Consider the following 27,843-nt stretch of genomic DNA (forward strand, 5'->3'; position numbering starts at 1 on the left):
GTAATGAAGATTGAGGTAGAGTACAAGAAGCACAAAGTTAGTTATTTGCCAAAAATCTGTTGGGTTTTTCCTCGAAAGGCTCACCTGAAGGAGAACAGCAGTAGCAAACAACATGCACTTAATGCAACTGCACATTAAAATAACTTAAATACATGACAAAATACTTTTGCCTCTTGGCTGTCAGTTGAGGTTGCTGAAGTATCTTTAATATCTAAACCAGTTAGAAGTCTGGCCCCCGAACACGTATGGACTGTTTTTCTTGATTTTTCTTTTTAAAAATAGCGCAGCACAAAGCTTTATTCTGAGTATTGCACCTGTACCATATGCAGGCAGTGCATGTGAAAGCAGCAGTCCATCTCATTTCTTTTCCACTTCCTTTTCTGGCTGCTTCTATTGCCATTTTAATTCAGCAAGATACTAATAAAGTTAAGCTCTGAGGAGACATTTCAAATCCATAAATCTTTATGGATTTTGAAATGCAAGAGACTGCCTCATCTGTCCTGGTTCAAATCCCATTGAAATCAATGGGAAGGCTTCAGTGGGTTTTGGATCAAGCTTGTTAGAGAAGAGACCTTCAAATCAAAAGTATACAGGCTTGCATGTATTCCTGAACTTGCAAACATGTCATTTTGGTTCTGCAAATGTATAGCCAACCAGACAACTACAAATCTAAAATAAAGAAAGCTGACAATATTTGAAGATAGTCTTTAGACAGTTTTGGTGTGAAAGCTTCACTGTTGAAAAACCTGAACCAGGAATGATTTCACGTTAGTGCATCAAGTTTAACAGAGGGCTTTCTGTTTCAACCTACTACCACCTGGAGGTTGAAATATAAATGCACCAGTGCAACATGAAGGCTAATGGTATCAAATGCATCAGCAGGCTCAGGAAGCCTGTATTGAAGGGGACAACAGTAGCACTGCCACACATTACACCTCTTGTGCTTTTTAGTTTGTTGCAGCTAGATCTCTACAACTCCAGCTTTGTCCTATTTCTTCAAGACATTTTATCAATTAGAACCATTAGTGTTGCCATACCAGATCCATCTGTTCCTGTACCTAATCCTTCCTATTGCAGAGACCAGGACTGGGTTCTTCAGCTGCAGGCAATGCAGACCATAAAGTACCTAGTTAAAATGCTGTTTCTGGGCAGATGTGGGTTGGAGGAAAAATCCTTCTTGACCCTTTGACAAACAGTTTCCATCCCCAAGCATGAGACTGGGATGCTCTTATTTTAGCATGAGTAACTACAAGCATTATGAATTATACATTCTTTAAGTCTACGATGCACAAGGGAACTGATCTTGGACCCCTGAAGTCAATGGGAGCGGGATGAGGATCAAATCTGACACCTTACTGCAAAGATAGGAAAAGCCACCTTTCCAATTTCCTACTAGAATATTAGGTGGTTAGCTCTGTCCATTATTACAGTCGTCATATTTGAACATTGTTTGTGTTCTCTTCTACTGAACTTAGATGCCTTACAAATAGACTAAACAAAACAAATAATCCTCATAGTAAAATTAAAATTGGTTATTACTAGTAAAATGCTTTTAATTCTAAACCTTAATGTAGTGGCATAGTACATATCTTTAAATATTTTAAAAAACAAAATACAAAAGGTTATAAAAATGACTTGTGCTTCTTTGGTAAAAATATTAAAACCTTTTATAAAGTTATAAATATGTTATAAAGTTATAAATATGCTTTGTAATCTTAAATCAGTCACCACCAAAAGCGATCAGTCTGACAGAAAAAAAAGACAAGTAATTCCCTATATTGATATCACTGCCACAATTACAGAGCTCTGTAAATGCCAGCAGTTCACATAGCTGATTGCTGTTTTCCTGTATTCTGTCCTAATGTAGCCCTGAACACATATCAACCTACTGCAGAATATCAAGAGCACACCACGCTGTCAAACATCAGGTTTAGGCGTTTTCTTATTCGGCTTCTATAATTTCACCTGCATACATTGCTTTTACACTTTCATATAGTAAGTTTGCATCATAAAACTCCATTGTATTTTATTTTAATTGCACATTCATTTTATTTGCGGGGAACACAAGATGGCATGGTATGCTGTAAAAGGCTTTACTGACCTAAGCTTGCCTGCATACAAGTGGCAGAGCAATGAGTGAGTTATGCAAATAACCCCAGCAACCTCAATAAAACCTTGATACCACATATCAGCATTATGTACTCTGTAAACGTGACATACTATAAATAACTATTGTAGAAATATTGAAAGGATTTTTAAAACTATTATTGGGATTATGTCATTAATCCCTTTGTTGGTAAAACCTAGTTTTAGGCCTGTGCTTGAGGCCAATTCTATTCAGCAAAGCACTTAAGCACATACTAAAATTAAGTATGTGCTTAAGTGCTTTGCTGAATGGGGGCATTAGTTACCGTGAGTCCAGCTATACAGGACTCAGAGGGAAAGTGCAGGCTTAGAACATGAGCCTATGTTCCACCTTTTATCTCCTTTCATTTCACTTGACACTACTGGGGGATGCCACAAGAAGGCAGAGTCATGTCCCTCCACAACTCGCCATGACTGACTTCATGACATGGTTTTGCAGCAGCTGTTCATACACTCATGACCACTTCTGACAGCCCAATGCCAATCTCAGATGACCAGCAGCATATCAGGGCCAACAGCTATGTCCTTGCAGAGTGGCAGCAACTCTGAGATAGAGAGTCAGGCATGCTGACCGAAGCCCTAACAAACATCTACCTGTTTTCAGCCACAGATGCAGATCCTGGACTAGTCTTAATGGGCTGCTGACTGGAATGGCCAAGGGGCTGACATAGTTCAGAAATTTGGCTTAGCTCTCTCTTCACAGGGTGAGTGCGGGACAGCAATGCAGATGATCAGACACATGGTGGAGTGCACAATCAGAAGACTGGAAAATGGACTGACTGCAACACCTTGATGCAACAGTTAGATGGCTAAACATGCTAGATTGTGACACATCCTAAAGAAGAGGGAAAGTTAAATTATAATTCCTACATTTACCAACTCTCTAAAGAAATATCTTAAATAGCCTTTTGCCATATTTAAAAAAAAATGACTTTGAGTTCCAATATCTGAAATCTTACTAGGGCTAGAAACAAAATTTATATCCCCTTTGGAAAGCAGGGAATCTTCCCCTTCCCCCCCCCCCCCCCCGCCAACATTTTAAACTCTAGTTTTGCAAGGTCATTAGATATTTTTATACCTGTCACTGGTCTGGGATTTAATACAGCCATCATGGATCAGTTTAGTTTTAGAAAAAACTTTCACTTTTTTTCTTTGAGGAGGAGGAAGGGAAAGGAGGAAGAGGAAACATTTAGCTGGCAGTTTATTTATTTGTTTATTTTTTTAAATAGACAATATTGGGGCTGAATGTAGCTACTCAGATATTCAGAAGGTTGGAAGTGGGTCCCCCTAGAGATAGATAAATTATGAAAGTGCAGTGAGGTATGTCAAAGGTGCAGGAGATAAATGCAATTTATCAGATGGCTCTGCAGTTTATCACATAGACATCTCCACATAGGTGATGTGTGCATATTAGAAACTTCAGTAGTGATTCCATAGTTGTGTTAAGATTTGCACTTAAAGCTAAAGGACTATTTCTTAATTAAATTAACTCTCCAAATTTGGCACAGAAACCATTGTTCTAAGAACAATTCTATTTCCTACATATCTTTTAAAGTAAAATATTAAGTTGATTTTTCTCTCTCCACTTCCATGTAAGACATAAATCCGTAACTCTTGAGCACAGATGTGAACTACTGGAAAAACCACCTCATTTCATCACTAAATAATACCTACAAACAACTTCTAAATGTGATAAACAATTATTAAAACTACTGCTATTTAAAAAACAGTCCAGTCCCTCCAATAACAAACACAAACGTAGACATCAACTACAAATCCACAGCATAGACGCTACCCATCTACTAAAAAGCACAGCACCAATTCATCTTTCCAAACAGTTAGAAAACATCAATTTCTAATAATTTCAAATGTGATCAGAGTTAAAGGTCACACATTTTGTGCAGAAGAGAAGAGGAAATTGTTATGAGGTAATATGGAGAAGGTGAATTGAGACTGTAGACTACATAGTTTAAATGAAAACTTTACTACTTTTTCTGGCTTTTTTATGATTGTATATATATTATGAGTACTCTATCAATCTTAACAGGATTTTACTGAAGTTTTTTGTTGTGTTTGTATGTATGTATGATACACACACACACGTACACACACACACACACACGTACACACACAATGCCATTTCAGAATTGCACAATATCTTTTTTTTTTTTTTTTTAAAGAAAATATGTTTTTTTTCCTTTTTAAACTTAGTGTTAACAATGTAAGCACTGGACATAAAATTGATTAACCCCCTGCCAATATTAAGGGGAGCCCAAAGTCTCTGGGTACATCAAGCGTATACAGTACTATAAAAACAATTCAGTATTGTTAGTAAAAGCAGGCAGCTGAACACCAGTATGGAGTTCAAATGCAGTGCTCCCTCCTCAATCAAAAAATATATATTTTTTTTAAATTAATGGAGATATCCTATCTCCTAGAAATGGAAGGGACCTTGAAAGGTCATCTAGTCCAGCCCCCTCTGCCTTCACTAGCAGGACCAAGTACTGATTTTGACCCAGATCCCTAAGTGCCCCCCTCAAGGATTAAACTCACAACCCTGTGTTTAGCAGGCCAATGCTCAAACCACTGAGCTATCCCTCCCCCCAATAATATAGGATGCTCTCTTCCTGAAAGATGTTTTAATGACTCCATACCTCTGATTGGAGTAGGGGAAGCAGCTCCCCAGAGAGCGAGCTTGTCTGCCATTCCAAGGTTCCGCTGGAAAAAGGGGCGCTGAGAACAGATCATCAGGCGCTTTTTCACTGCAGCAGGCAATACCACACACCTGATTGAGGGCTTAAGGCTGGTGGCAGGTCCAATGGAAGGAGCAGATTTTGACCTTGATTAGAAAGGACTGGTTGTTGGAGGCTTGCTTCCAACTTGGGAGGTGGGGAGGGAAGATACAATTTGTAACAGGTTATTTTGAAAATCAGATCTGAATTAGATTGTATTGAATGTGTGGGAAAGACTGATGCAACAGTAAGAAGACTAGTGTTTGTATTATACATATACATTGGCCAAACCGGACAGTCTCTACACAAAAGAATAAATGGACACAAATCTGACATCAGGAATCATAACATTCAAAAGCCAGTGGGAGAACCCTTCAATCTCTCTAACCACTCAGTGACAGACTTGAAGGTGGCAATTTTGCAACAAAAAAACTTCAAAAACAGACACCAAAGAGAGACTGATGAACTTGAATTAATATGCAAATTAGATACAATTAACTTAGGTTTGAACAGAGACTGGGAATGGTTGGGTCATTACACTAATTGAATCTATTTCCCCATGTTAAAATATCCTCACACCTTCTATGGGTCATCTCGATTATCACTTCAAAGGTTTTTTTCCTCTCTCCTGCTGATGATAGCTCATCTCAATTGATTGGCCTCTTCCAGTTGGTATGGCTACTCCCACCTTTCATGTTCTCTGTATGTATAAATATCTTCTTTCTGTGTGTTCCATTCTATGCATCCGATGAAGTGGGCTGTAGCCCACGAAAGCTTATGCTCTAATAAATTTGTTAGTCTCTAAGGTGCCACAAGTACTCCTGTTCTTTTTGCGGATACAGACTAACACAGCTGCTACTCTGAAACCTGTATTAAGAAAAAAAACCCACATGTCTGAGCCTTTTGCTCCCCCTGGTGAGATATTTCGGAAGGAAAAATCAATCAAGACGTACATTTCCAGGTATTACTGCACTTCCAATCCATATGGAACCTGCCTTTCTAGAAAGATCCATATCACTCCATGCTAACAAACCTTGATAAGTACATACCTCGCTTGTAAAAACTGGGTGGAAGGGAGAGATACATTCAAATATTTCTTTCTTCTCCTTTATCCTCAGGTGTGCAGGGCATCCACCAGTTTCCACCATTCATTTTGGTCTTGTGCTGGTCTGTTCAGGCTTCTGAGTGCCACGCTGATGGATCTGGCTCCTCTCTCTATTGCTCCATGCAATGTTTCTCTAGGTCACTCTCTTTCTTTCTTTCCACGGTACTTGTCATGGCAGTCGTGGAAAGCCCAAAACCCTCCAGCCCAGGGCGCTGGCCAGGAGGAGCCAAGCCCTGCTTGTGCCAAAGCCCCGCACAGAACTGGCACAGAGAAGCCTCTCCACCTCTCAGCTAAGCTCTGGAGTGGTGTGGGGGAAGTGATTTCCAGCCTGTTCATGCCCCGGCCCTGCAGGCTCCACAGCAGACACCTTCCCCCCGCCCTCCTCCCCACCGCCGCCCAGGCAGGGGCTTAGCACCCTCTTCACCCCCCAACCCCCGCCCTGGGTCCTGCCCCCAGGGAGTGTGGGGCTGCTCCATCCCCTAAGCATCCTCCCCTGCTGAGCCACCTCTCTGGTCAAGTTTGCTGGTGTCCCAGGACTGAGTTGTGTGTGTGCAGGAGGGAGCAGAAAATGAAACATCCCTAGTAGTAGCCATCCCAACCGTAAACAACCCCTCAGTCAACCCCCCAGCCATTCCCCCTACCAGCTCCAAACTCAGCCTTCCAGCAAGCAACTCCCACAAGCACTACCCCACTCCCCAGTGCACCCACTCACTACGCAAACCCTCCTGCAGTTTCTTGCTATGACTGAATCACACAATCCTCTGCAACTACAAAGGACTGCAAGAGACTTGGGTGGATCACAGCATGAAAACACAGGTTTTGGGGTCCCAGATGGGACAAGGTTCAGAATCACTGTCTTAGGTGCAGGATTGTTCCATATACTGTCCACCAGTTGTCAGATGCATGTTCCTGTCTAACTTTAAGTGGCTCCAGGGATGGGGGTCTTACCTCCTATTCCCCAATCTCTAATCTCAACATGAGAAATTTATTCCTGATGTTCACTCTAAATTTTCTTCTGTTCAAATTTCATCTCATTTCTTCCAGTTATACACCCTGAACACTACTTCTTCCATGGTGTTTACACCCACACTCGTCAACTAACCATAGACCATTATCCTAGCCCATCAGTTATCATCTAGGCAGCCTACATACTGTACATTTATTTCTTTTCATCTTTCCTCATAAGGCTCTAGCAACAGTTAAAAATATTTTGCAAAACATGAGGGCTGCTGTTTTAGGACCAGTAACTGATTGTTACCTATTTCCGTTTCCTTCCGAACAGTACAGACATTGTGTTTACTAAGTAACTAGCAGCAGCAGTTGTGAGACCAATATACTCTCCACTGTTTCTTTCCTATGCGGGCCCAGCGATCTCTGCTTCTCCTCCTCCTCCAACACCTTCATCCTCTTCACCACTGCTTATTTGAGCCTTCTGCAGAAGTCTGGGCCCTGCCAGGCCAATAACCAGCGCTCCAATCGGAGCTGTGATCAGGATTGCCAAGAATGCCACTGTTAGAACATCCATTCCATACTTTTCCAGCTGTTCATCCTGCTGCCCTCTGGCTGTATCTAAGGCAAGGGAACCTATCGCCGCCTACAGAGAAAGAAAAACGTTGTTAAAGAAAACAATGAAATGGAACAACTAACCATTTGCATTTAAAGATGTAAATGAAGGGTCTAATCCTACACTTGGAGTTGTGTGTGGGTGCACGTGCGCACGTCCATTCCATTGTTAGCCTGCATACATTCTCGTGGCCAGGGGGATGTCTGCTTCTTACCCAAAATGGCTGTCATCTATTTACATTTCTAACACTCCCAACACCATAAGATTTAAGAACCATATACAAGGTTAAGGGTTACTTCATATTTGTCTATGGCCTTCATTCTTTGTTCCACTATAAGCTGCCTTTTCAAGTGGGTTTGCCCTTGGTGATAGTCTTCCATGAGAAACATTGCTGAGCTGTCATGTTACTCCAGTATGAGGGAAGGCCTAATTAAGCCTACATTTTCAAAAATGACTTGTGACTTTTGGATGCTACCATTTTTGATGCCCAATTCAACCCTTTTAAGGGGCCTGATTTGTACTTTAACTTGGGCACCCAAAATCACTAGTAATTTTTGAGATTTTCGGCCATGAATCTTGGACTAGGCCTTAAAAGGTACAAAACTCAGGCTCGTCTCATCTCTGGGGACTGCAGGTCCCAGAGGCCAGGGCCTTCCAAAGAGACAGCTTTGCCGTCAGCCCCTGGAAGCTTCACCTGGAGACTGTCAGCCATGGCATCTCTTGAGGATCACAGCTGCCAACTTCAATGGTGGGTTGTCACAGAGCAGCCTCTGTGCAAAGCACCTGGAAAACACTTTAACCCCAACTAATTAACCACATTATGCAAGATAGGCCTATTACACTTGAACTGAAATTGAGGCTCCTGATTTTTTTGGGGTCCAAACTGACATTTGACCCACATGATTTTTATAGTTATATGCTTTTCAGCCTAGGGCCACTGATGTAAAACAGTTTGTTTTACCATCCACAGTAGGCTTTGTAGATGGTCAGACTTTCCTCATGACAACCAAACCTCTCTGGGAGGGGATGGAGGGAGAGGTGCATTCCCTTGTTTGATAGTTTGCTTCCTGGCTGCCTAGAAAGCTGCAGTGAAGTCCAAGTTCAGGGCCAGATGCATATTTAGCCTAGCTGTTCTGCTGCTCAAATGCTGTCACTATGTACTTTCACTTTTAAAGGGCAGATGAAGGAAAGCAAGGGTTGGAAAAGCAGCACTCAGAGGAATCTAGTCCTGACTGCTGAAGTATCATGTGTCTCTGTTCAACTAGGAAACCAGCTATAGGGTGGCAGAACGAAAGACACAGAAAATGCCTAGAGGATGAAGAAGACAGAAAGGGTCCAAACAACCTACAGAACAACCATTCACCTTACTTTGCCATCTCCCTCCATCTCCTAGATTGTCAGAGGGGACTTCTAGTCGTTTCTTTTTTTAAATGGCCACCTATCTAGTCTGCAAATATCTTTTTTTTTTTTTTGCTGTTCTGTTTATTCATTTCTGTTTGCAAAGGACCAGCAGTGGTCATACAAGAGTCAAATATCAAGTTAAAATAACCCCTCTGCTCCTACACGAGATTCCCCAATGGATAATAGGGCTGCTCATGCATTTTACAAAGACATACAGCAGCGGCCATAAGTCCATGCACTTGAACTTTCAAGTAGCAAAAAGCCCTTGCCATTGTGTCTAAACTGTGAAATGTACTTTTATTTAATTTGTTATACTTATATAGGTGTCTGCTGTGGAGGATCACATAAGCACTTTCCAAACACAAAATACAAATAATAAATAACTTCTTATTTAGCCATTTCTTTGATAGGCCTGAAAGCACTTAATGAGGATAGCCTCCGACTGAACTTGATCTTGCAGAACATCACAAGATGCAAGACTTCAGCAGGACCTGAGGACCCTCAATTGATTTCAATGGGAGTTATGGCATCTTGCAGGAGGTATTTACCCTTCTTAGGTTTTGCCCACTATCGTTGTGATGCAGGTAAGTATTTTACAGATGGGGAAAGTGAGGCCCAGAGAGGTTTAGTGATTTGCCCAAGGTCACAGAGTAAGACCGTGGCAAAGCTTGACTGCCAATAGTCCCCAGTTCTAACCACTTGCTCATGCTGCCTCTCCAAAATGAAGCTGAAGAACACAAGTGGAATTTCTGAGCCAACTAGTGGCCTCTGTCCTATTGACAAGAAAGTGATGTTCTGTCTTTAACAGTATGTAGAGAGACTGAAACCTCTGTTGCCAGCCTGGGAAGGGAGGCACAAGCAGAGTTCTAAACTTAGATTCCCTACAGGACACTGGAGAGGAAACTTAAGCTATGTCTACACTGCCCTGGAGCTTGGACCATAGGGGCGTGAACAGCAGCATGCACCCAAGTGTTGTGCTGCAACTCCCCTGCCCATTTCAATATGGAAACCCAGAATTCATTATTTCAAAGTCCCACACAGATCAGTCAATGGTCCTAACCCTTCTCTCACTTACACCCGGATAAATCACTAATAATTCTACTGAGGTCAGTGAATTTAGACTGGTATAAAACTGGTGTGAGAGGAGAATCAGCCACGGTGTCTTCTATGATCCTGTCATTCCCCCTCTTGCCATACTCTACCTGGACAGTGGCTTTGGGGATCCATGCCAATGAGACAAATATTTTCTCCTTGAAGTTAAAGCCAGCAAAAGACACCATCAGGAATGTGGCAATGATTCGTACTATTAAGGCAATACCCAGTGTGGCAACACAAAGCCCTAGAGCAGAGAGAAAAACAACTTCTTAAAATGGCGGGGGGCATATTTGAGGAAAACGAGCTTTTAAAATTGCCGATTAACAACATTTTTGCGTCAATTTTTTTCAAATTAGAAAAATGAGGTACAGACTATTAGAAATAACCCAATACCATGTGTTTGGAAGTATTTTATAATGCTAGTTTAGTGAATCAGTAATAATGTGGTGTCTTGAGATGTGGAGGATATACTTCAGACAACAAGGACCAATGCAGCAGATAATGCAAGACATTATCTTGATAGAGCCATTGTCACTTAAAACCACTTGCGATGCAACTGTGCATTTGTGCAAATGATGTTTTCAGCATACTGGCCTCAATCTAGCACTCCTCACACAGGCAAAACTCCTATGGAAGTCAAGTGTTTTGCTGGGATAAGGAGCTTCAGATTGCCCCATAATGTAGTACTTTGCTTAGAATTAACTCTGCAGTATTGACTGGAAAACTCAGACTTTATTCAGAACTTGAGAAGATGCTCAATTCGTACCTACAACCCACCACCGCCAAACCCTACCTGCTATATAGGTAAGATGCTCACAAGAGCATTTGCTCCAGTATGTCTAGGGCAGGTAAAACAAAGGAAACGAACTTGTATAGCTATGGCATAACCTATAGGCCAATAGTCATTACAAGCTGTTTTGTAGTGATTCTTTTGGCAGGATAGCTGGCAAAAACTCTAGTCAAAACTACAGTATTGGTTTTCCAAGTAGGCTTACCAACAGTTTCAGGCCTGAGAGACAAAACGGATATTTCTGCTCCAATTAAACCAAAGAGAAAGGGTTGAAAGATGTCCCATGCGACTGCAACAATTTTTTCCACAGCCACCTATAAGGAAAGGGGTGCAATCTGTAAAGTTACAAAAATTGGACCTTGTGGCCTCAACATTTGATTTCACCACAAAATAAAATGAGACTGACTGAGAGATTGTTCTGTGTCCATTTCTGTCTGCGTTATAGTGCAAAATTAATATTTTAAAAAAGAGAAAAAAGTGATGCAATGGGGTTGCCAAGATGCAGACACAGCCCATTATGATTTTAAGGCAAAATTATTTTGGTGAAGCAATATTGCACTATGCCTGTACAAGTCATAATTCATAGCAATTACCTTCCTTTTACTAATCAGAGGGAGTGAAAGTGTGTTTGTACTGCTCAGCCCTTTGTCATGTGCTTTCTTACACAAAGAAGGGTTTTGAAGCTAAAAGAACAGGGAAAAGACTCCGTATTGGAAAGGAATTTGATGTTTCACTCATGACAGTACATATTGTACCATTAGCAGGACATTGTACATCTGCAGGAAGAAATACCAAGTCCCCATTTCCTTATATGTTTACATTTCCAGAGACTTATTTCTTCAACACAGCCAGAGAAGATCTTGTGTCTCAGCGAGCTTTTCTCCGTGTGTATATGTCTCGTATAACTGCATCTAAACTTACATGCACATATATACAATCACTTTCAAACTACATATTCTTGAGATGCTGAAGATAAAAACTGCCAGATGGGATCACTATTAAGGCAGATCAGTGTTTACGCCTAATGTCTTTGGAATGCCTGAATGGACACACTGGCAGAGTTATAGCTGAAGGGTTCTACAGGTGTTCTCCATTACTATCCCATGCATACTGACTAGGGGCAAAAGCAACTATATTTGTTAGGCACCAATCTGCAGAAATACTTTATTAACTAAAACTCTTTTTAAATGATTGAAATAAAGGGAAGTACTCTTTAAGAAATATATCCACCACGCACTAAGAAGTTGATTCTAGCTTCTCTCACATGAGGATGGGAATTGCCTTATAGCCAGGTGACCCTACTCCTGCCCTTAAGAGGTTCTGGTCAACACCCTCCAGACATCCAAGATCACAATCTGACCCTGTGTATTTAAAGTGACTTCAGTTAGCTATGAGGCATGGGTATCTAAACATTCACCTTTTCACTTGACCATCCCATGCCTGCAATGAAGGCCAAGACCAGTGTGCAGAGTCCTCCTGATCCTGGGAAACCAAAGTACAGGCTGCCAAACACAGCAAACATGGACAGGCCCAACACAAAGTATGCTCTCTTCCATACAAGAGATGCCTAGAACCAGTGAAAGGAATAAACAAAAGTACATTTTTATTTAAAAAAAAAAATGGAAAAAAGCTTAATTATTAAAACACCAATAAGAAACTGCACCAAGATGGAGGAACCAGAGCTTCCACGAATGACGTCAGCTACGAGGATGTTTTGTTTGTTTATTTTCTTTTTTACTTCTATTCCTATGGAACTTTAATTTCAGATGTTCAATATTTCCTTTGTTCTATCCATCCGAAATCGTTGTGCGCGCAAAGGGCTTTTGTACCATAGGAATTCTAAACACGAAGTTCTATACAAACAATCTTACTTAATGGCAACCATTGAGTTAGCAGCATTTAATCATCTGGTTGTTTCTGTAATGTGTTCTTCATGTTGATAATCAAGAGACAAAGGATGAAATCCTGGCCCCAGTCAAGTCAATGGGCGTTTTGCCATTGACTTCAATGGGGCAAGGATGTTCCCCAAAATCTTTTGGGATATTTTATAATCTCATATTCCTCTAGTCCAAAGGCATTATGCAAACTGTAAACAAATTTCTGTCCAGTTAAGGCTTGGCTACATTGGCGCTTTACAGCACTGCAACTTTCTCGCTCAGGGGTGTGAAAAAACACCCCACTGAGCACAGCAAGTTACAGCGCTGTAAAGCGTCAGTGTAAACAGTGCCCCAGCGCTGTAAGCTAATCCCCTCATGGAGGTGGAGTACCTGCAGTGCTGGGAGAGCTCTCTCCCAGCGCTGGCGGCGCGATGCCGACCACACTCGCACTTCAAAGCGCTCCCGCGGCAGTGCTTTGAAGTTTCGAGTGTAGCCACGGCCTCAATCTTAGAGCCAACTACAGAGGCCTTATGTGATTTAAAATAATGTAATCTTAATTTTTATTGAAGGCAACAAATACACAATACTCTTGTATGTTAAAATATTATTAAGAGCATTACAAACCAGCTAAACCCAGGAAACTCAGCACTATCATTGTTACTTTGCTCTTAGTTCAGCATATTGTACCCATCGCAGGCAACTCACATAACAAGGAATGTTCTCATGCACATATGTGAAGCACATCAATCTAATTGATGTTCACATTATTGGCTGAAATTGGGGCCAGATTCTGTTCCCGCTGAGCATGAAAACTCCCAGTGACTTCACAGGGAGTAGGATTGGGGGCTAAGGGTCTAAACTCCCAGCACATTGGAGAATTATGAAATCGCACATCATTAACATAACAGCAAACAAGTAATCCATTTTAACAAATAATAAAATTTCACAGGATTCACAACCGTTGGTGCTAGACACATACCATTCTCTATAAAGTCATCTCCACACCCATTCTGAGTTAGGAAATGGATTGTCTAGTTCTCCTGCTAACCGTCTCTACTCTTAGCAAGATACCTTAGGTGGTATATTTTCAGAAAAGTTTTGGGGTTTTTTTACCTGATCATTACTTGGGAAATATTGAATAAAAACTCCTAGAAGCCCACCAGCTACTATGCCAACTGCAACCTCCAGGACCCCTCGGAGGATATTGTAAAGCGTGGAACCTGTTTGTGAACAGTAAGAGAAGAGGGCTTAGACATAAGTATTTACGCACAACCCCTCTTATACCACCCACTAGTCACCATCCCTTCTGCAAGAGAAAATACAGAAAGAAGCAACCCAAATGTTGGACAAGAAATAAGGGGATTAGCGTAGCCTCCAGATTCATGATCATGTAGTTTTATACTATATGGTGAGAGCTTCTGCTCTTCTGCACGAGGCGAGGAAAGGAACAAGAATTCAAGGGCCCAGATGCTATGCATGGGGATGGAAGTATGCTGAATCACATGCTCTCTCTGCAAGATTGCAGATATTCATCTGCACAAAGTATGGTTGAGACTTGAGTCTTTTCTGTGAGGGTAGATCAACCCCAAGGAAGGGGCAGAGCTGAGGAGCAGGAGATGTACATGGGAGGCCTCCCTCAGGCCCCTAGGTGGAAATCAGTGTGGGAATTAACAGTGCTCACGACAGCATTGATTTTCCCTTCTGCTTTCTAAGAAAGAGATTAATGTGCAATCTGAATGGAGAGAATCACTGGCAGCATGGCTTCTGAGTGAGCGGTGCTGTCAGGGGAAGGCACAGAGGAGGAGCAGCACTGACACGCAAGGTCCTCACACAGATGCCCCACAATCTGACATGATGTCCCCATAAATCCTTGGATACCATATGATTTCTATATGACATATTCTGCCTCCTATGTGTGGCTGCAAACCCTTCCCCATGATGGGATGGTATCTGGAGCTCTGAGTTCATACTGGGAAGATGTAGAGACTTTTTCGCCTTGTGGGGGTTTTTTAGGCAGGGAAGAATTTCGCTTACACAGTATGGGAGTCACATGCATGTCCTAAGAAAGTTTAGTTACTTTGTGAAATACAAAATTACTAAAATATTTAATTTGCAAACACTTTCACCAGATCAGCCATTTGTTGATTTCTAGCTACAAATATTGATGATACAGTATTTCTTAGGCCATGTCTACACTACAAAATTAAGTCAACTTAACTTACGTCGGCATACAGCCGCCACAGTAATTACATCACTTGTGCATCTCTACACTTTGCTCCTTGTGTCAGTGGTGCATGCCCTCACCAGGAGCACTTGTATCAATTGTACTTTCAATGGCATTGTGGGACGGCTCCTGAAAGCCAGTAAGTCGACGTAACTAACACAGTGTCTACAAGGCCACTATATCGACCTATCTACCTCGACTTTGACTCTATGCCGCTCATGAAGGTGGAGTTATTAAGTTGGCGTAGCATGGCACTTATGTCAGCGGGAGCAAAAACTAAGTGTAGGCATAGTTAGGTGGATGTAAGCTACTTACATCGATCTAACTCTGTAGTGTAGACCAGACCTCAATGTTGGCCTACATTTCCCCTTCACCGCTATCCCTCCTCACATGAACAAGTCACTATTCTTGTTGCCTCTTAAACAGGCTACCACTTAGAGATACATTCAAAAATTAGTTCAGTGTACAGAGCACCCAAATTGGATTAATCAGAAGCACTTAGTGCTGACTTAACTCTGCTCCCATTGAAGTGAGAGTTCTACCACTGACTTTGCTTGGAGCAGAATTAGGCTAATGCTGAGTGCTCGGAAAATCCCACCCCTAATTCATAGCCCTAAAACACGACTTCAAGTTTGTGCTCTAACTCTGCCTTATTTTCTAGTGAAGATAAACCTTAAGAGACAACCTGGTTTATGACAGTGGCCTGGTTAACAGGATTTCTCATGGGATGAGCAACAGGGAGAGAGGGAAACATACACAATCCTTATAGGGATGAGATGGCCATACAGGCAATCCTTACCCTATCATCAACATTCAGTAGCTGCAAATGATGGCAGGTGGTAGGAAATTTAACACAGTGTGCAGCAAATTAGTGACAGAATTCTCAGTGACAACAATAAGAGCTATCCACTTCCAACACACCACTCGGAAACTCTTCCCTTGAGACAGTCAGAGAGAGGCTTTCAGGGCACAAAGTTTGCAATAATATCTGGGAAGTTTTCTATTGTTTTAATCAACTGAGACATTTTCCCCACCAATATTTGTTTTAGTGAAAATCAGTTATTTGATTTTTTAAAAAACACAGATTTGACTTTTTTCGTAAATATCATCGTTTGTCTAATATCTGGGAAGAAGAAGATGATCCACCCAGATGACTCTCTAACTTTACATGGGCAGCAAGAGTGAGGGAAAATGCTGAAGGAATTGCTTGTCAGACCTACTTGTTCAGAATAATAATTTAATAAAAATAATGGAGACAGAAAGTCTTAATAACTTCCTGAAGGTCACACAGCGAGTCAGTGGAGGAGCTCGGAACAGAACTCAGGTTTCCCAGGTCCCAGCACATACTAATATGCTTTACTGCAGATCTGATTAGCATCAGCCACTTGCTCTGCACATGGGTAATTTCACACATAATTATTATCTGAGTCTCCAGTATATAAACCGAGCCCCTATAGATTTATCACTAATTGACCATAGCAGATTGCAGATTCCTTATAATATTTTCATATTTTCCCTAGATTTTGCCATCTATGGATTAGGTAGTGTACCTGAAGAGAAGGCCATGCCCAAGCATGTGTTGAAGCCGGTGATGGCCAGAATGTCATCAATGCTGCCAGCAGCCATTAGTAAGGTCGGGACACCCTTTTCAACACCATACCCGCCTGCTTGCAAGATCAGCATAGAGGGGACCACAACAGCAGGAGAGACAGCGCCTAGAACAAAACTAAACACACAGAATTTCATTAATCCCTTCTTAAAAATAAAATATTCAACTGGAAAATCCACCATGGCCCTTTTAACTACACATCTGTGTAAACCTACAGTCCACTTTTGTCACGTGCCCAAATGGGTAACATTAAAATAAGTGGTTTGATGGAACAAGATGAATACACTCCCCGTCCCCCCAAAGAGTAGAGGACATATCAGATTCTATCTCTTGATTTTAATGGAATGGCTACGCTATAGGTGGCTCTTTAAGGGAAATTCTGAACTCCAGTATTTCCACGTCCTAATAGGACGCCTGCAACAACATTTCTTTTTGCTCCTAAAGGCCCTCTGCATTCCAGACAAAGCCCCCCCAGGATTCTATCACCCCATTGTTCTTTTGTTTATGCTAACTCTTTACTCTCAAGGGCCTACATCACAACCAGCATCCCTGCCAGTTTCGTGCAGTGAGGCTAGATTCCCTTCCTTGCCTATGAACACCTCCCCCTCAAACCAGCCACAGGGCACGGCATAGCTTTCACAGCATTTCACCATTGTGAGACACACAGGCAACTAGTACTGAATCCATGTCTTCTGCCTGGCAGTGCACGAAGGATGCACTGGGCTAGCCATGGCATTCTTTAGTTCAAGGGAAGATCCCTAGCAGGGAGATTGGCAGCATCAGCTAGAATTAAGCCATTTTGAATTTTTACAGAGGAGAAAACAGAGTAAATTACCCTAATATAAATCCCCATTGCCATGGCAAATGCATCAGAAAGTGGGCAAGAACAGCAGCTGCGCATGTCTCAGTGAGGCAGGGCCCGAAAGAAAGCCTTAAACAGACTGCCTTTAACTTCTTCAGAGCCTGAAATAGAAATATATTTACACATTAACAACATATCCTTTCAATTTCATAAAGAGAAACGCAGCTAAAGATCTGCTCTGGTTTATTACTGAAGTACCAGTGACATGGCATCATACAGTACAGTTTATTGTAAAAGCTAGGACTTAGGGCATTTAATGGGTTGAGCCCATCTTTGATCTGGTCCTAGCTTTGGTCTCCTTTGGTCTGAAAATGGCCATATCACAGAGGGAAAAGAATTCAAATACTGAACTTGGCAGCCCAACTGTGTGTAACAATGTGCCCGAACACAAGGTTTAAAAGCCCTCTTGAATGTCTTGGTAAAGAATAGGATGCTACATTGGAAAACAGACATTTTAGAGAGTAACAATAGAAATGTTGCAACCTGAGATTTTCTGGGACTTACTATAAGTGAGTATCCTCAAGAAAAATCTCATGTCATGTCATGATGGACACTTCCTATCCAGCCTTTACCTTGACTAGGAAAAGTATCTGAGTTTAGGTAGGCTTAGCTAACATGTGCTAGTTACGCCTGACATACCCTCTACTTCCATTCAAGTGTAGGAACAGGGCAACACCTTATAGCTTGATTTTAGCTGGTCAAGTTATAAACTAGGCAGGAGCCTCCCTTCTTTCCCCCCCTCTTTTATTAGCATTGGAGATATCAAGTTTCGTAGTGACTGGGGAAGGGATCATAGAAATATCATGGGATCTATTATTTATCAGGACCGATGTCAGCTGTCTTTTCATCTAGGGCAGTTGGACTCTTCTTTACAATTAATATCCTCACATAAAACAATAAAAAATATTACTTATAGGGCTTCCTTTCACCAGAGTGTCTTATCATAAAGGAGATTCTCTTCTCTTCAGTGTCCTGGATCCCTGCATTGTTTATTTTACCTTTTTCTCCCTTTGAATGATCTCTTAGCAGGACAATAGACTTTATAGGAAAACTTACTAAACAAATGGAACAATTTACACAACTTGGCAAATCAAGATAAAGTGCATTTAACTGAGATGTCCAACTCACAAAACAGAAATAATTTTATTTATTTATTTAGTGAAAAAAATCACAAAATGGAATGCTCACCAGTCCTATGTATCCGGCTGATAGGGTATAGATATTTCTTAACCTTCACTAATATAAGAACAATATTGTATTGTATTTTAAACCACTTCCAATAGAAACAAGGCTATAAAATGCAAAACTTATGAGATTTAATAATTCGATATAGTATTGATTTCAAGCAAACAGCTGATCAAATATTTTGATACTGCTGGTAGCTTGTTTGTTTGTATGTTTTTACACCAGAAACATTAGATACTGTACCTTTGGATCAAGGCCAAGCCCAGCTCGGACCAAGATAATGGAAAGGGCAATATTTCTCAGCGCTGCAGACCACTTCGGATTTATCTGGACTATGTCACTGATGAATGGGGTATTTCGGATGAGAAAACCTGCAAGCAACATCCCTAAAAAGCAAGCAAGCAAGTATTTCTTGACTGAGTTGTTATTATTGTATTTCAGTAGCGTCTAGAGTGAAATCAGAATCTTTTGTGGAAAACTTCAATGAGAAAATTAGGATCTGCTATGCTGGGACAGGACCTCTTAAGAGTTAGTGGTGTACTTGACAGATGTTACTCTATAACCTGAGAGATTAAAATTGAAAAATTAGAGGACAGGAAGCAAAGAAGAAACTGAGTAGGAAAGTAAGAGGTAAAGGTTATTGGAAGTGATGTAGTTTGACTGACCCATACCAAACTGGTGATGGATATACTGGTGAAATGTTGGCTGATATGTCCTATATTAAATGTAAATTTGTCATCGACAGTAAACTAAGTGAAATTTTAGTCAGCACATACATTTAAGAAGTTCTGTCTGAGGTGGTCATAGCTATGTAATTTGATGGCTCTTGCAAAACTGTTTTTTTCTAATTTTTCTAATTTCCATGGGAATTAGCAGATCCACTGATCAGCAGTGAGCCTCATCTAGACTTTACTTTTTTACATTACTGTTATTACTTGCATTACCGTAGTGCCTAAAAGCCTCAACCAACAATGAGCCCCCAGTGTACCAGGTGCCGTAGAAACGTATAGGCCCTATTTTCACTAAAGATTTTTATTGTGCTGTAATTCATTTGATTGTTAAGTAACTCAAGTTGGCTAACAGCACTAAAAATGAAAATGTAGACACTCCACAACCAGCTGGTCATGGGCCATTCCACAGCGCAGCCTAGGATTGGAAGCCCCATCTCCTGATTCTCAGTCCAGTGCCCTATCCAAGGGATCATACTGCTGCCCTGTCAGTATGAGTTTTATAACCGTATCTTATGTCCTGCAATCATGTGCTGAGAAATAGGATTCATAAAAGCAAAGAAATCTAAAGTCATGCGGAAGATGAAATTAAGAAATGAGATACACAAAACAATCAGATGGTCAGCAGGAAGAAAAATACTGAGGCCTGATTTAAAACCCTGTTTTTCTGAAACAAGCAAACCCACTGAGCACACATGGTACTTGCGACAGACATCAGAATTAAGACATGCCATCCAAGTGTAGCCCATTCCAGACTACACAGCCCACCATGAACGCAGGCAGCTTTATGCCTTTTAAGTGAGGCTTTTTTTTTAACAGAAGAAAGGAAGCTTCTTCTGCTCATTAGGGGTGGTTTAATTATGTCGATGGGAGAGCTCTCTCCCCTTGGCAAAAGCAGCTACACAAGAGATCTTACAGTGTTGCAGCTGCATCAATTGTTCCCCACCCCCGCAATGCTCCTGTAAGGTCTCTAGTGTAGACTTAGCCTTTGACAAGTACTCAACAGCCAGCAGCTTCCATTGTTCTCAACCTAAATGGGAGCTGAGCTCGTCTGAAAATCTGACCCATTATCTATCCATGTGCCTAAAGGGGAGTGACTGGGTGCTGATTGAGGTCCTTTGAAAATCTGGCATGAAATATATAATATGTGCAAAAATTAAATCACAGATTTTTAAAATTCTTATGAATGCAACATTCACATAGGAGGAACTTCAGTTGTTTGCTCCCATCTTCTGTTTGAGCCACAAGGAAAATTCAGCCTTTTGCAAATGCTTGTTTTGCAGTCTCCAGTTAGATGGTTTTGCTACAAGAAGTGCTTTGTGAAAAAGGTATTTTTAAACACAGGCCTGCAATGCCCTATCTTAGGGCCTGAACCTGCAAACATTTAATTTAGTAGTGAAGCTTAATATTTATCTTATGAAATATAAATCCATAATAAGATTTTTTTTTTTTTTTAGTCAATACTGTGCTCATGTTGCTCACAGACTGCCTGCTGTGTGCTGACAGGCTTTGGCTATGGCTTTTATTTGACCTGGAACACGTCTACCTGATAGCTACTATTTGTTCTTCTTCCCACGCCCTCTAGGAGAAACAAAGGCAGCATCATGTTCTTCACTGTGACAATTACAAGAGCCTATAGGTTGGAACACTGATCACAGTTTCTCTGTGTTTCTTTTGCCATGTTAGGGTCATAGGACCTGCATAACAATGGGGTTCATAGCCCCTTCTTAAGACCATCTCTGTTGCTATACTCTCCTTTAATCTATGCGGGGCTGGCATAAAGACTCCCTTCACACCAAAGAGAGGCTCTGCAATATGCCCCCATGTAGGTGAGGCTGGGTGGCAATTGCACCACCCAGCCTCACTGTAAGGGTTAAGTAGTAGGAAGCCATCTGCACTGGACTGAATTCCTTCTAAAAGGGATAAATCAAAGGCAAGGATGTCCATGACTGAATATAGGTCCTTGTATTTTTATCACCATTTTTCATGTGAAAACAAAGAACATTTAATATTCCCTTCTACCTCCTTGATTCCTAGATTTTTCTCAAATACTAGGAACCTTAGGCATGAAGATTGTTAAAAGCATCTCATCAGGCATGTGCTATCCTGCTAATGCTTCTGTTCTTCAGCATTACCCACCTGACAAGTAGTTTTGTGCCCAAGTCATAACTTTTGAGCAAAGGAGTAGTTTACAAAAAGTAAGAAGAATCGATATGGTCAGAAACAGTAGCTCAAACTTGCTTTAAAAATAAAAAGGTTTTGACTTAGCAAGTTCACTGTCTAAAGGCTGCGATACCTAATGCTATATGTCACTTCATACAGCATTGCACTTCAGTAATCCATGTGCAAATTCCAAATCATGGTCAGATCCAATGGGTTTACATATTATTTTCATAATCTCAGTGGACCAGATTCTGGCCTGCTTCTTCATGGTGCTCTGCAAGCACTCCCATTTTCTTCATGTAAGCGTGGCAAGAGAGCTGATCAGAAAAACATTGACGGCACCATTTTCCAGTGGAAAATGCAGTTCTAGCAAAACTGAAACACTTCATGAAATTGTGTTGATTTCACCGACATTTAGAAAAAAAACAAAACAAAAAAATTCAGACAAAACATCCCATTTCACAACATCTCATTTTTACATTTGGAATGAAACATTTCATTTTTTTGTTTTGAAACCACATTTTGTTTTGAAGTTTTTGTTATTCTGTATTATATAAAGGAAAAAAAGTCATAATAGAAAGAAGACATTTTGATCAACCCAAAAAGGAATTTGGGGGGGAATTTTTCATCCTGGAGAATTTTGAAATGTTTGGGTTTCATTATAATTCGAAACTAAGACACATTTTGAAATCATTTGTGACAGGGGATTGTTGAGTCATAGGGGGGGAAATCTGAGCCCAGGTCAGCAACCCCGGTGACAAGCTTGAGTCAAGACTGACAAAGGGGGAAGAAACAGACTGCTTGGGGGAAGGTGGGGGACAGAGATTCTTAAAGTGCTAGAAACTTCCTTTTGAGATACACGCAAGACAGCTCAAGAGTAACACTCCTTGCATTATGAATTCATTATTACCCTGTAACCAGGTGACCTAGGGGCACGGATTTCACTTACAGTGCCAGAAATCCTACATTCAAATTCCAGGGTAGCTACTGTGGCAGGAATTAACGTTATAGAAGGGATATTAAACCTTGTGCATTATAGGGCTTAAAGCCAATCTTTATTAGAGATCAAGATGAGAGCTGTGTGGGGGCAGATTATCCCACACTTGCCTATTGTGGGGTTCTTACATCTTCCTCTGAAGTATTTGGTATTGGCTACTGTCAGAAGCAGGACACTGGACTAAATGGACATTGGGTCTGAGCCTGTATTTCAGTTCCTATGTTCCTAAGCAAAACTATGCAAGAATAAAAAGAGAGAGAATATATCACACAATACTTACCGAGGAGAGGAGGTAAAGGAGGCAGTGTTGGTATTCTAATGAGCCCAAAAATTTTACCTCCAATGACAGCAAAAAAAAAGAGAAACAGAATTCCAAATATGTTCCCACCCGGAAGACACTCACTGCCTGTGATGGACCAGACCACAGCCCAGACAAGTATTACTGTTGCAACTAGAAGAAGACAGTAAAAATATATTTAATCATCTCTAAGGAATGGCTTAGTTCACTTCAGATTTACATTTGTAAATGATTTTTTTGGGGGGGGAAAGTTTTATCTGCTTAATTTTAGAAATAAAACATTTACTTTTAATGTCAGTTTAGTTACAACAATCTTTGATGTTCTTTGAGCTTGAGCTCTGATTTTGTTGGTGCTAAAATAGGACAGTAAGTCACAATAGTGTATGCACTGTACTTAGGGCCCTTCGTTTTCAGTTTTTATTTTATTTATTTTTTCCTGGGAATTTATCGGTGTTTATTACCACAACAACAAAAAAACAGGTGAAAATCAGTGCAAAATTATTAATAATTTTCCTGGGTAAATATCGGGGTTTATTTTGGTGGGTGGAAAGACAGGGGAAAAAAGTATTCAGTAGATTAATGCTTTGAATTCCGTCTATCAGTGTGGTTTGCTGCAGAATTAAAACAGAACTCAAAACATAATGCCATCTCTGAGTTTAAGAAAACAAAATATATCTCTAATCCCCAAATAAAACTTTTCATTTGAATAAACAGTTTACTGTTGTAGACTTAGAACTATAAGCCTATAAATATTTACATTTAATAATTGAGCCACTCCATTTGCAGCACATACACTCAACTTCATCCATTTCTCCTTTTTGTTTTTTTAAAACTTTCAAATACTTCCTTGTGTTCTGAAACATATTCTGATACAGATTTTTCATTTTCTTCCCATTTTAGTATGTCAAATCTTTAGATTGTGATCTGCTAGGCTGACCAGATAGCAAGTGTGAAAAATCGGGACAGGGAGTGGGGGGTAATAGGAGCCTATATAAGAAAAAGCCCCAAATATCGGGACTGTCCCTATAAAATCGGGGCATCTGGTCACCCTATGATCTGCTAACAGCTTGAAATGTGTACGTGGTGAGCATGAGATTCATAAGTAAGTTCAGATGTGCACGCACTTCGGAGCTTGCGTGTATGCCTGTTTGTTTATGGTGTGTATCTTCTAGACCAGTGTTTCCCAAACTTGGGACACCGCTTGTTTAGGGAAAGCCCCGGCAGGCCAGGCCAGTTTGTTTACCTGCCCCATCCGCAGGTCCGGCCAATCGCGGCTCCCACTGGCCATGGTTTGATGCTCCAGGCCAATGGGGGCTGCTGGAAGCGGCGTGGGCCGAGGGACGTACTGGCTGCCGCTTCCAGCAGCTCCCATTGGCCTGGAGCATCAAACTGTGGCCAGTGGGAGCCGCGATTGGCTGGACATGTGGACGGGGCAGGTAAATAAACCGGCCAAGCCCGGCCCGCCAGGGGCTTTCCCTACACAAGTGGCGTCCCAAGTTTGGGACACACTGGTCTAAACTAATACATAAACTTACTTCAACAGGCAACTTTGCATATATACACAGACTAATGTATTATCATAATACATATATCTCATGCAGTGTATTGTATTTTCCTAATAAAACAAGTTATTTTGTATATATTTAAATGATACAAAAGTAGGGTAAAAATTGGAAACAACGGAATAATACTTTTTGTAAAATTTGGGAATTTTTTGGTAAAAATCAGTTTAAACTGAAAACGAAGGGGCTTAACTGTATTGCTGAGCGAGCATCTGTCCCCGATACAGAGAAGCACTTGAGCATGTGCTTAAATGTAAGCAGGTGAGTAATTCTATTAACACGTCTTGCCTGTATTGTGAAGTCTTCAGCTGCTTGAGGAATGCACCAGTAATCTACTGTATACTCTGGCCTGGCTTATTGCTGTTAGTTTTCAAAGTTTCATTTTGAAAGAATAAAAGAAAATTGCAGCTGGGTAGATTTATGCACTGGATTCTTCCACTATGAAAACAATCCCTAGCAAAGGGGCATGCACAGGGGGTCTCCACACAACCTAACGCAGGGCAGAGAGTTTCCCCTGATACAAGCAGGGAAAATGCAGATATTTCATAACCTGAAGGTATCTTGTTCTTCTAGGCTCGCAGCTCTGGTCCTGCAATCAGCCAGGGAGAGCAAGCAAGGACGGACACAAATAGAAGATGGAAGAAGAGAAAAAAAAATCCCAGAATGATCCATCCCTGCCCTCTTGCACCATCTCCCCACATGCATACAGGGGAGTTCCTGCATTTTAGAGTTGGAATTTCTTCTTCTTGTGACAAGGCCCAGGCAGCCAGGAGAGGGAGGCAGTGGGGTAACAAATGTACTAGCCTGTGAATCCAGAGGGGCATAGCATAGGATAGAAGGCTCTCACATACATATGAGTGCCTTCACTTGGGAAGCTCTGCAATCCTTGGCCAGCCCTGAGTTTTTATCTTGGATTTCCATAACAGGCCAACTTTTCTATTGAATGGGTTGATCTGCCTTGGGGCCAGGATCCTAGGCTTACAAAATTTTAGGTATGTAGCGCTGGACTGAGTCCTAAGTAACAGAAGAAGGTTCTTCTGCAAACTAGTGTATTCATGACCTAATTTCAACACAAGCCATTTATTTTGCCAGAAAAGATTTATAATCTTCTTTACAGTTCATTTACGGGTGAGAACATTCAAAGAGGCTGAAGAACTCACGCTTCTGATCAAAACAATTTCTAATATGAAGATAAGCCAGCTAATAAGACTGAAGGAGCTGGGGATGGGGGTGGGAGTGGGGTGGGAAAGGCACTAAAAATTCAAGTCCTTGTTCTACATCGAAATTCTCCCATCAGTGCACCTAAAGATTTGCCTGACAGGTCAAAAGTAACAGTCCCTTCATGTTTCTTTACTGTTTACAGAAAAGCTGTCAGCTATCACATCTAGAAAATGAAACGTCGGTGTATATACTCATATGTCAAATAATTAAACATTTTGCATCGCCTGTCCCATACATACCGTTTGTCACTGTTCGGGCAAGGAGACCTTGAGGAGGACAAGCAAATATTTGCCTCAGTTTCCTTGGAGGCTTTGACTCTGTCAGCGGTTTCTGAAGTTGCCTTGCACAATTGTGCAACAGAGCAGTTTCTTCCGTTTGTGCATTTCCATCTGTACCTTTGCAGTCCAAGACAGTTACCTCCTGAGTTAAAAACAATAAGCTTTCTCTGAAGCAGCCTTGTGTACATTTGCAATAAGCTACCCGAGGGCTATGTTTACTATAACATAGATAACTGTAGGTCAGGGCTTCTCAATATATTTTTACATAGTGTGGAGCCCAGTTTAAGAGAGATTTGCTTGTGGACCAGCTGCCCTTCCGTTCACGACTGCACAGGGCACCTGCCAGTCCCAGTCATATTCGCATAACATCTCTGTGGCAACTACAGCAACTTACTACATGGAGAAACATCATTGGGAGCGTATGTCATATTTTCAAGTTGTTTTTTAATGCAATTTAGCAGCTGAAAACAAGTCAGAGACAGCAGCTGCTGCCCAGTGAACTGCCTGTGGTTCACTGTTTGAGAATTACTGCAGTAATCTTAACTCCACCTGAAAGATTTTTGTGTGGGTGATGGGTCTTTGTAATATTTAAACTAATTCAACCGACACTTCAACTGAAGTCAGGACTACTGATTTCAGGCAGCTAAACCCACAAAGGAAACACTTTATAGAATATACGGTAAATGTAAGAAAGGCCCAAATTGAGGGGGTACAAGTTCCCCTTGTAAAACTAATTTCCTTCAATATTTTAATGAAGCTGGAGAAAGGAGAGCTGCCCTCGGTAACCCTGTACTAGGAGAGGCCTGAATACAGATACAAATGCAATTACCTGAGTTTTCTGATTCATGGGAACAGTACCATTTCCCACCTCTATAGACAGCTCTGGATCTTCACTCTCCTCCACAATATCCTCCTTCTCCATGCTGGCAAACCTACAATAAAAAAAATAAACAAAAGTTTTGAAGAATAAGCAGAAGCAAATCAGACGTATATTTGCCTGTTTCAAGACATTTTTAAAGTCATATTTCTTTCTTTCCCCATAGAAAAGAGAAAACCTCATAGACACCAACTGTATATTACATATTAGAAAGTATGTAAGGAAGCTTTTGTGTGCATATCTATATATTAGTTTATATCTATTTATTCTGTTAAAAAAAAACTACGTTAGAAGAACATTGTTGAAGTTGCAAAGTCAATAACTCAGAAATGGAAAAAGTCATAACTATGTTTGTCTGTGCAACCTTAAATCATCCCCCTTGTGTGTATGATTCCGATAAGTAATTTCCCCCCCCCTCACAGGAGCAATAGGAGGAAGAGAATCAGATTTTCCAGTGTCCTATCTGGACTTCTAGTTCTGCATGAATCATGAGCATCTGATGCAGGAGGCTCAATGGGTCCTGCAAACATGTGCAGTGCACTAGAGCTTTCAAAAAGTTAAAATCGAGCAAACAATTTTTAATAATGCGCAGATACAAATGGTGTTTTTCCACAGCCTAAAACTTGGCCAAATTTAGGTTGTATTTCAAGGGGGTAGTGAAAGGAATTTCTGCCAACTGCTAAGTTCCTACCCCAAACCATGTCAGACCTATTTAACAAAAAAGTCCTTAAGAATTTGAATTAAGATCTCAAATATCTATTGATCTGTCTGGGTTTTTTATACTGCCCTCATCAAATGTGGCATCTGAGCATCTTGGTACAGTAGTTACCTAATTACCAACAAACCAGCCTGCAGGATTCCTTAATTTTCAGTAGCACTCATTTTATTAAGCATGTGATCTCATGCACCTCTCCGAACAGCCACCAGTCAACAGGCTGGCACAGTTAGCTTTTGTGGGGGGTGGAACATTCCATTAAAATGTTCTCTCCTTCAAAACAAACAACAAAAAGAGGACACTGACTCTGATAGGCGCAACGAGAATTCTCCCAGTGCTTTCAACAAAAACGGACGGTTCAAAATAATCTTGTCCGCTCTCTGAGTCTCTGCTGGTATCTTGATACTTCCCCCCC

The 27,843-nt window shown here is 41.0% G+C and overlaps 1 protein-coding gene across 1 annotated transcript; it reads right to left on the reverse strand.

Annotated features, from left to right (window-relative positions):
- Window positions 1–6,721: 6,721 nt before the first annotated feature.
- SLC9B2 (solute carrier family 9 member B2) lies at window positions 6,722–26,762 on the reverse strand. Its single transcript, XM_029913510.1, has 11 exons — window positions 26,666–26,762; window positions 25,798–25,978; window positions 22,758–22,928; window positions 18,833–18,975; window positions 17,378–17,505; window positions 16,484–16,659; window positions 13,823–13,929; window positions 12,250–12,399; window positions 11,038–11,146; window positions 10,150–10,286; window positions 6,722–7,576 (listed from the first exon to the last, which is right to left on the reverse strand). Exons 1-11 carry the CDS (start codon window positions 26,756–26,758, stop codon window positions 7,337–7,339), a joined length of 1,635 nt encoding a protein of 544 aa, XP_029769370.1. The 5' UTR covers window positions 26,759–26,762; the 3' UTR covers window positions 6,722–7,336.
- Window positions 26,763–27,843: the final 1,081 nt, after the last annotated feature.

Source organism: Terrapene carolina, unplaced genomic scaffold, assembly GCF_002925995.2.
Source record: "Terrapene carolina triunguis isolate 2854851 unplaced genomic scaffold, T_m_triunguis-2.0 Scaffold706, whole genome shotgun sequence".
Classification (NCBI taxonomy): domain Eukaryota; kingdom Metazoa; phylum Chordata; order Testudines; family Emydidae; genus Terrapene; species Terrapene triunguis.